The sequence below is a fragment of the Suncus etruscus genome, chromosome 3 (assembly GCF_024139225.1).
Source record: "Suncus etruscus isolate mSunEtr1 chromosome 3, mSunEtr1.pri.cur, whole genome shotgun sequence".
Taxonomy (NCBI): domain Eukaryota; kingdom Metazoa; phylum Chordata; class Mammalia; order Eulipotyphla; family Soricidae; genus Suncus; species Suncus etruscus.
Genome location: NC_064850.1, coordinates 108,928,253 through 108,938,706, shown reverse-complemented (window position 1 = coordinate 108,938,706; position 10,454 = coordinate 108,928,253). Strand labels below are relative to the sequence as shown.

The 10,454-nt window shown below is 46.5% G+C and overlaps 1 protein-coding gene across 1 annotated transcript in view; it reads left to right on the top strand.

The window, feature by feature from the left end:
• Positions 1 to 2,240, top strand: part of TMEM131L (transmembrane 131 like) — a 156,724-nt gene extending 154,484 nt beyond the window's left edge. The window contains exons 34-35 of the mRNA XM_049769635.1: positions 481 to 620; positions 1,825 to 2,240. Coding sequence (XP_049625592.1) covers positions 481 to 620; positions 1,825 to 2,100 — 416 coding nt within the window. The 3' untranslated portion in view covers positions 2,101 to 2,240. The remainder of the gene's footprint in view (positions 1 to 480; positions 621 to 1,824) is intronic.
• The last annotated feature ends 8,214 nt before the right edge of the window (positions 2,241 to 10,454 follow it).

Sequence of the window (10,454 nt, the reverse complement as noted above, 5' to 3'; positions counted from 1 at the left end):
AGGGGCAAAGCCTTTTCCAAATGGTTTGACTTACCTGCATGTGATGTGTGCATTGCTGCATGCTTATCACACGGTGGTGCTGTGGAGATTGAGGGTAAGGCTGGTGCTTGCTTAGGACCTAAAACGAACCATGTTTTCCTTTAACTTGTAACAACCTATCTTTATACAAATGTGTAGCTGGTGAGGGTGATATGGTAGGAGGAACGGACACTGCTCCATTTTGTCAGAGCATTTCCTGCTCCCATAGAATCTTAGCGCTTCCATCAGAAGATCCACTCCAGAAAAATCACACCTAGAGGAAACCGGAGGCCATCTGGGCAGAGAGACCAAAAAAGACAGGGCACTCACTATCTGGGCCTCTGGGGGAAGTACTCGCTTGGTGTCTATCTTTCATGAAAGCTGTGGGGCCTTATGCATCTTGAGAGGGTTAAGTTCTCATCCTCAAAATGGTGACTTCTTTGATGTCTCCTACCCTTGTAGAAAACATGAATTACCCCAACGGCTTCCCTTGCCCTACTGAAGTGCAGACTGACTTCATCGACCACAGCACACAGTCTACCTGGAACGCAGCGCCCAGCATGCCTGCCGCCTGGGGACACGCCGGTCTCATCAGTTCTTCGGTCAGTGCCGCCCCCTAGGTGTCCCCTTGTTACCCAACCCATGGCCACTCACCCCAGCAGTCCTGTTTCTTTCTAGTGCTTCTTTCCCTGGAGCTGAGGGCTGATTCCTATGAACAATGGTGGCACTTGTATTCTTGACCACAGGAGCCCACACCAGTTCCTGTCCCCACGAATGTGACTGAGAACCTGATATAGAATCCAGAAGGGGTGCATGATGAGGCAGATGCCACCTCTGTGGCAGGAGAGGAAATTAGGCCTAGGAAACTCAGGGCCAATGAGCACTTGGAGGGTGCAGAGATCACCCCAGTCCACCTGTCCTCCTGTGTCACCTCCACATTCCGCTGTCATTGCACACTGAGGCCTTTGAAGTGGAGATGGGTCTGCATCTTAGGGTGAGCGAGAACTTTACCCAGTATTGGATTTTCTTAGCTCTCAGTTGGAGAAAAGGTTTTCTGGTGCATGTTTGTCCGGACCATACCTACGATGCTTAGGGCTTACTCTAGGCTCAGAGTTCAGGATCACCCCTGGCCATACCATATGTTGTGCTGGAACTGAACCCCGGTTGGCAGCATGCACAGCAAGTGCCTTCCTTTACTATCATCCTGGTACCTGGAGAAAAAAAAAGGTTCTTTGGGGCTTTGGGGGTTACTTTATGTACTTTTATTTGTTTGTTTTTGCTATAGTCATTGATGCTCAGGGCTTATTCCTGATCTGCACTCAGAAATCACTCTTGGCAGACTCAGTGGACCATATGGGATGTAGGGGATCAAGGTGGCCCATGTGCAAAGCAAGCATCCAATTCACTGTACTGTTGGTTTAGCCCCTAGAGAAAAAAGTTGGTTTTTTTTATTCATTTTTTTTTTTTTTTGGCCACCCTCGTCCATGCTTAGGAGTTACTTTTGGCTCTACCCTCAGAAATTGTACCTGGCAGGCTCGGGGGACCATATGGGATGCTGATGCTGAGAATTGAATCCAGGTCAGCTGTGTATAAGGCTACCTGCAAGTGATAGCACTCTGGCCCTGAGAAAAATGTTTTGAGCTAAGGGAACCCTTAAAGTGGAGGAGAGCTTAAGGACATTCCAGAATATATGTTTGAGATTGTGGTGGGATCTATGGGCACAAATTTAACCTCAGCTGGGCTTTTCTGAGACTTCCGCTTTTAACATTTCTCCTCTTTCTCCATTCCCACCTCGTCGCCCGGCAGCCCTACCTCACGAGTACCTGCAGCCTGTCTCCAATGTCTGGACTGTTCGGCTCCATCTGGGCCCCACAGAGCGACGTGTACGAGAACTGCTGCCCGCTCAGCCCTGCAGCGGAGCACTCGCCGCACATGGAGAACCAGGCAGTGATGTGCAAGGAATACTACCTCGGGTTCAACCCGTTCCGCACCTACATGAATCTGGACATATGGACTACACCTGCAAACAGGAACCCCACTTTCCCGTTATCAAGGGATTCGAGCTACTGTGGGAACGTGTGAAAAGAATCAGATTTTTAAACAATGTGAATAAAAAGGCTTGTGTTACCATGACTAGAGTACACGAATTGTGAAATAGATACAACAGTGGGTGGATATTTTGGCACTTTTATATGAAAATAAATTCTTTCTTTTTTTTTTTTTAATGAAATTCACCTGGATGCTCTTATTTTATTTTTTTAACATCACACTCTCACAATCAGGAGACATGAAAACATCCCTGTGTTGTGACTGCAGAATCCAAGATGTGGGGACTTGGAGAGAGTTGTAGGGGCTGGACACTTACTTTGCATGCCAGAGCTCAGGTTTGGGATAATATCCGATACTGCATGGCTGGGAGTAGCCCCCAAAACAAAAGAACTGGGGGGCAAAATGAGAGTTTTTAGAAAGGACATCTGAGAAGGTAAGGTGGATCGACCAGGAATGGTAGAGACCCAGGAGCTGGTGGAAAACAAAAGCCACCTTTGGGGGCTGAGCAAAGGTTCTGGGTTCAGGAATGCCCGGCAGGGCAGCTGGAATCAAGTGTGGATTATTGATGGGAGACAGGAAAGGCAGCTTGCTTGGACTCCAGCTTGGAGGATGCGTGCTTCCCAGTCCTGGGGAATGTAAGCTGGCCTTCGTGTCTGCACAGGGGAGGCTGGGCCTCTCCCTCCCTGTCCTTAGTCAGCTCAGTCCCAGGGGTCATGCCAGCAGCAGGGACACCCCAGTGAGTATTCAGTTTCCCTCTAAGGGAGCCAAGCTTCCTGCATATAGAACTTCCGGGGTTGGGGTAAGGGAGTGTCATTGGCGCCTCTTTGGCTCTTGCTGATCTGTACACTGGTGGCATTGTCTATGTGTTTATAGTTGGAAACATTTTTTTTTTTTTTGGTTGTTCAGGCCACACCCGTTTGATACTCAGGGGTTACTCCTGGCTACGTGCTCAGAAATTGCCCCTGGCTTGGGGGGACCATATGGGACGCTGGGGGATCGAACCGCGGTCCTTCCTTGGCTAGCGCTTGCAAGGCAGACACCTTACCTCTAGCACCACCTCGCTGGCCCCAAAAACAATTTTTTAACCCTTAATAAAAGTGCTTTATTTTTACGTTGTGCTTCGTCTTTATTAGGGATCTAGTAGGAGAGATTACTTTAAAGAGCAATGAAGAAATTATGTAGGGCCAGAGCAATAGTAGTCCAGCAGGCAGGGCACATGGCTCACATGCATACAGCATGAGGCTCTGGCACAGAGTGTCAGTGTACACACGAGGGTAGGCTCTGTCAGAGAAGAGGATCAGGTTTCACTGGGCATAGTTGGGCCTGAGTTGTGCTGAACAATGAGGCCTGGAAGACAGGACCCTGGAAATGGGACTTGGACAAGATAGTAGATCCTAAGCACTTGTATGCAGGACTGTTTAAGCCTTTGTAGGTAGAGGTTTTGCTAGCTTTGGGCTGCTCCCCCAGAAAGGGGGTTCCCCAAGATGGAGGCTGTAGGGAATGAACAAATCAGAGAGAGGCTGAACAGTGCTCACAAGGCACCAACAGTTTAGGGTGCTGCCTTGCCACAGACATGGTCCCAGAGAGAAGAGGGGAAGATAGGGGATGCCACTGGCTTGATCCCTGAGAGGAAGCACAGCTGGCAGGGCCCTGGGGGCTGTTTGAAAGCAATAGGTGGCCTGACCACTATAGCAGAGCAGCAATTGCAAGCCACAACTAGAGAAAGGCCTGAATTCTGGAGGGTTGCAAGAATGAGGTCAGCCCCAGTAAGGGATGTTCGCGCCCTCCCCAGGATTGCTCTCCTCAGCCTGCAGAGCCCACCAACCCACTGCACGCCCCTGCTACCCACCAACAGGCCTGAACCCTGGGCTCTGCAGGTAGGAAGCAGGCTGGGATGATGACTTAAAGGGTTAGAGTGTAGCCTTTTTGTTTTTAGTGGCCCCAAATCAATTAAAATAAGGACAAGAAGCCTCCTGAAGTGAGGATTGTTTTGACAGTGCAGGCCACGAAGTAAACCCTTAGTTCAGCAGTCATTCTCATCAATAAGACACAAAGCAGCTAGAAACAGGAGAGCAAGTTTAGGTTGGTGTGAACATCACTGCCACAGGATGAGATTAGAAGTGGTTGGCAGTGCATGCTAGATTTTGAAAATCTAGGAATTTAGGAACTGACTCCTAAGTCAAAGATGGGCCCCAAACTGGGTATCCATTTCTGTTGCTGTCATTAAGATAAAATTCTCAACTCTGAGGACATACATAAAACAGCACAGGTTTTATTAATTTCTTGGTGGAGAGTCAGGGAGCGGCATCTCTCATCGGGCTGTGGGGCTGTATGCTGGTGAGGGTCATGGGGAGAAAGGTTTCCTTCCTGACTCCAGCTTCAGCTTTTAGTTTTCCTCTTGTGTCCAGAGCCCTGAAGTTGGTATCTCTCTAGCCAGTTTCCAAAGCCCTAGCTCTGATCAGAGCTGACAAAAGATTCTGTGTGGCCCAAAGACCAAACAAATCAACAAAAACACTACCCAATGTCATTTTATTTGGCCACTTCATACCTTATTCATTCTCTGTTGATGTAGAATTTATTATTTGTTTTAGTGGGCATTGTGCTTACTTTGGGAGACACAGCCAGCTCCTGAACACATTTAAAATGTGAAAATGGTTGAAGAAACTGAGCAAACATTATGACTTTAAGATATGTGTATCTTATCTTTCTTTTTGTTTGGAGGCCAGACCTGGTGATTACTCCTTGTTGTGCACTCAGGGATCACTCCTGGCAAATGTCCGGGGATCATATGGAATGCTGGGGATCGAACCCTGGCCAGCCTCATATAAGGCAAGTGCCCTTACCCATTGTACTATTAGCAAAAGCAGCTATCTCAGTAGGAATGAAAATGGTCATTCAAGCTATAATTCAGTATTAAAAGAAACTCCTGGACTGGAGTGTGAGGTGTGTGTGGCTAAAAGGCTGGAGAGCACCCTACATTTATTCCCAGCTCCATACTGCCAGAAGTGATCTGAGGTGTGTCGCATCCCAAAACACCAGCACCACCACCAACAAAATAAAAGCAATTCCTGCAACACAGAAAGCAAGCAATGTAGGGTTAGGTCAAGATGCCCAAACCATCTGAGATTCTGGATCCACAGTGAAGAAGAAACACCAAGAAACACGTGTTTACTTGCCTTCATTAATAAAAACTTTTTCTTAGACACACACACACACACACACACACACACACACACACATCTAGATTCAGGTGAGTGGGCACAGGTCACTTGAGAGCACCACAGTTGAGAGTGAGCACTACACCCTGATATGCGACCCACGTGAACTCAGCCAGGCTCAAGTTTGCTCACAGAGGTGTAAGCAGTGATGGCAGTGACTGAAACACCCTCCACTATGCACTCCTTTTGCCTTCAAAATCCTGGGGAGAAAGACCAGCTGCAAGTTCCATTTTAGGAGAAAAAGGGAAACACATCAGCTGCCAGAAAGCCCCATAACCCATAAGATGTTCACTTTAGGGTCCGGAGAGATAGCACATCGGCGTTTGCCTTGCAAGCAGCTGATCCAGGACCAAAGGTGGTTGGTTCGAATCCCGGTGTCCCATATGGTCCCCCGTGCCTACCAGGAGCTATTTCTGAGCAGACAGCCAGGAGTAACCCCTGAGCACCGCCGAGTGTGACCCAAAAACAAACAAACAAAAAAAAGATGTTCACTTTATGTTCACTTTTTTTTGGTGGTGAGGGGGTATTGTTTGTTTTTGAGCCACACAGCATTGCTCAGGCCTTACTGCTGGCTCTGCACTCAGGATCACTCCTGGTGGGCTTAGGGACCTTATGGGATGTTGGGGATCAAGCCTGGGTAAGCTGCATACAAGGCAAGCACCCTACCCAGTGTACCATAACTCACCCTTTTCTTTTTTTTCTTTTTTCTTATTTCTTATTTCTTTTTTTGGCTTTTGGGTCACACCCGGCAGCACTCAGGGGTTACTCCTGGCTCTATGCTCAGAAATCGCCCTGGCAGGCACAGGGGACCATATGGGATGCCGGGATTTGAACCACCGTCCTTCTGCATGTAAGGCAAATGCTCTACCTCCATGCTATCTCTCCAGCCCCAACTCATCCTTTTTTGTCTTAAACAAATTCTTTAATTGGGTGGGAGATACACAGTTACAAAGTATGTTCACAATTGACTTTCAGTCATATAATATTCAACACCTGTGCACATTTTCTGACACCATTGTCCCCAGTTTACCCTCTGCCACCCAGTGTCCTCCCCCTGACTCTTATAGCAGACATTTTTCTTCTCTCTCTCTCTCTCTCTCTCTCTCTCTCTCTCTCTCTCTCTCTCTCTCTCTCTCTCTCTCTCTCTCTCTCTCTCTCTCTCTCTCTCCCCTGTTTTAATTTTAGACATTGTGGTTTGCAAAATCGTTACTGAAGGGGTATTTAGTCATGCCTATCACTTCTCCTTTCAGCACCTTGGTCTTGTCCAAGTGATCATTTCCAACTCTCATCGTCACAGTGGTCCTTTCTCTGCTGTATTCACTCTTTTAATCTTGGAATTGATCACCTGTTTTTCAAGACATAAACCGAGACTTGAGCCCTTCCTTCTGCCATAGTCATAGTCACTGAAGAAAGGCAGAGGGCACAAAAGCTCCAACAAGGCTCCTGCCCACTGACCTACATTGAGTATTCCTCAGAATCAAGCCATGATTCACTCTCATATTGGCACCCACCCCACCAGGCTCCCACATCGTGGGGGAAGTTGGGTCACTCCCCACTCATGAGGTGTATGCCCCCATGAGGAGCCTAACCTGTTTCCAGAAACAGAGTTAACTTCTTCCCTAGCTGTGGATTTAGAGCAATAAAATGTCAGGTGGAATGGGCGCAAATACACAGCTATAAACAGCTATTCAGGAAAAGCATTTTAGAGCAGGTGGTTTGATACTTAGGGAGCCAGGAAGGGCTTTGTCGAATGTATTCCTTCAAATGCACAACTTTATCTTAGGAAGTTAGATAGTTTTTGGTCCTAAAGATTAAATGTTGGCATCTGGATGCACATGTGCTTCTGCGTATGTGTTATCTGCATCTCCCCTCTTGTGATGTCAACATTCAGACTTTCATATTGGGACATTCCTGGATTCTCTTTAAGTTTAGAAAAGCTTTAAAAGCCTCTCTCTTGAACGCTTCACTTTCCTTTCTCATCCTCTCCCACTCCCCTTCCTCAGACCCTCCAAGTCCAACATGTTTTTGCTTCACTCTTCTCCTGAAGTTCTTTTTTTCTTTTTAATATTTTATTGAAACCATTGTGACTTACAATGTCCTTCATAATTGGGTTTCAGACATACAATGAATTAAAGCCAATTCTACTACCAGTGTCCACCTCCTTCCATCAATGTTCCCAGAGTCCATCCCAGACCACCCCCTTATTCCCCAGCCTTCCTGTATAGCAGGCCCATTTTAAGTTTAGATTGTTAAAGTTTAGGTTTAGGTTTCATGACTTCATTGTTATTGACTTTGGCCTGGATATTTAGTTCTGTCCTGTCTCTCTCTCTCTCTCTCTCTCTCTCTCTCTCTCTCTCTATATATATATATATATATATATATATATATATATATATATATATATATATATATATTACTATCTTAAGGCCTCGAGGCCTGGAAACAACACCCCAGGAGTTCACATGGACATGTGGTGGTTCTTTCCAGGACCTGTTGCAATCATGTCCCTTCACAGGACACGTTTCAGCCGTATTACTGTGGGAGTGACTCATGATGTGACTGAATTTGTGTAGCTCTGCACCCTTTGAAACCAGTAAACCAAGCCCTTGTGATAATGAAGGTGACACTAAAGATAACTAAACCCACAGTGTAAGCACCGTGGCCCTGGCACCAGGAGTTCAAACCTTGGCTCCATCTCTTAACAACTTAACAACTTTTCTAATTTCTCATGCTGCTCCTCTACTAAATGGGGAAACTCATCCCTTCCTCACTGGTTCAGTTTACCTTTGCCCCTAAGACTTTTAGATTCTTTAGTTTAATTTTGTTTGAGGGCCACACCCTGCAGTGCTCAGCATTTGCTTTTGGCTCTGTGCTCAGGGATCATTCCTGGCAGGACTTGGGGGACCCTGTGTAGTGCTGGAATCAAAACCAGGTTGGCCCAATGCAAGGCAGCTGTCCCTGCCCTTGAGGTGACCTCAAGTGAAATTCTTTTTTTTTTCCCTTCCGTTTTTTTTCGGCCATTCCTGGTGACATGATGCTCAGGAGTTACTCCTGTCTATGCGCTCAGAAATTGCATCTGGCTTGGGGGACCATATGGGACATCAGAGGGATCAAACTGCGATTCTTCTTCCTTTTTTTTTTTTTTTTTTTTTTTTTTTGGCTTTTGGGTCACACCCAGTGGCACTCAGGGGTTACTCCTGGCTCTATGCTCATAAATTGCTTCTGGCAGGCTCAGGGGACCATATGGGATACCAAGATTCGAACCACCGTCCTTCTGCATGCAAGGCAAACACCCTGCCTCCATGCTATCTCTCTGGCCCCACAAGTGAGATTCTTGAGGGTTCTGTGAGTCCACAAAGACCATGCCCAACCCAAAGATGATGTGAAGGAACTTCCTGGCCTTGAAAAAGCATGTCTGGCCCCTTTTAAGGGCAGGATAGATTTTTTTCTCCTCAGCCAGCTTTCTTTGCCAGCCATGAGGCCCTTTAATGAAGTAGGACAGTGTGGCCCACTGCCACTTTCACTTCCTGAAAGAGAAATGTCATGTATGAGCAATTGGAGAATGCTAACGTGCTCACTGGAGGGCCTGGGACACAACAGAGTTCCTCCTGCTGTGACTTTGACTCGCCTGCTGAGGCTTAAACACAGCCCTTCTGTGTTTGTGGGAGTGGCAAGGAAAGCTTTCTCAGGAGTCGCCTCATTCTTGGAAAAGACAAGTGAACAATGGCCCTTTCCTCAGACTGGATGTCTTTTGTTCAGAGAAGGAAATGAGCCTTGGCTGGGCCAGCAGTTTTGGCCTGGACACCTTTCTAGACAAAATACTTCTTTTTTTGTTTGTTTGTTTGTTTTTGTTTTTGGGTCACACCCAGCAGCACTCAGGGGTTACTCCTGGCTCTATGCTCAGAATCGCTCCTGGCAGGCTCAAAAGACCATCTGGGACGCCAGGATTTGAACCACTGTCCTCCTGAATGCAAGGCAAATGCCTTACCTCCATGCTATCTCTCCGGCCCTGACAAAAGACTTCTTGACTGGCACCTGAGGAAGTTTTCACTAAGTACTTAGTTTCTTTTCTTCCTTTCTCTTTCACCTCTTTCCCAGAATCTACATGTTCTAGGTTTTGGGAGATCCCTATTTTCCCTCAAATCCATGTCCTTCACATTCCCAATGGAAGTTTAAGTGAGACCTTCTCTTTTGTTCAGAGTTGCACCTACACACTGAATCTTCATTATTCGTTCTTTCATTGGCTAATGAGAAGGGGATGATTCTCCTGTTAAAATGAGAAAGCTTGCCAGTCTGATCTCATTCCATTCCTAGCACAGTAGTCTCCTATCAAAAGGTTGAATAATTTAGCAGGCACTTTCTCATGTGCCATTTCCATGGAGAATTGTATTTGGCTAATAAGTAAATTCTTTCCTGGCCCCTTAGGGGAAAATCTTTTCTTGCTAATGTCTGACTCTGGGAGATAAAATACTGAGGAGAGTCCATGAGTCTAATTGTGGCTTGCAGACCAAAGCCGACCCAGCTCTGCTTGGCCCTGTGAAGGTTTTGGGGAACTATAATCTGGTCATTTTCTGGCAATTGGCTGAAGATGCTAAAAACATGCTTCTGGGATTTTTTTTGTTTGTTTATTTGTTTTTTTTTTGGGGGGGGGTTTGTTGCTTTTGGCCATAAGTTTACTCCTGGCTCTGTGCTCAGGAATCTCCAAAAGGTGCGTAAGGGCCATATGGGGTGTCAGAGATTGAACCCTGGGTAGCATTGTGCAAGGCAAATGTTTTACCTTCTGTACTATCCCCACAGACCCCAAAGCAGAAGCTTTAAAGAAAATAGTGAAGAGAGGGAAAAAACCCTACTCAGATGTCATTCCTCATTTGCCTTACTCATTTCCTCTCTGGATTTCCTCTGTGCCAACATGGCTTTGTAGCTCAGTGGTTGCCATGTGCCTCAAAGTTTCTCTGTCCACTGAGCTATTGTGAAAGATAAGAAATTTCCCTTTCTCTTTTCACTTTTCACATCTTCCCATTTTTTGTCATTCATTATCATCCTTTTTCTTTTGGTTTTTGGGTCACACCCAGCAGCGCTCAGGAGTTACTCCTGGCTCTACGCTCAGAAATTGCTCTTGGCAAGCTCGGGGGACCATAAGGGATGCTGTGATTCAAACCACCCTCTTTC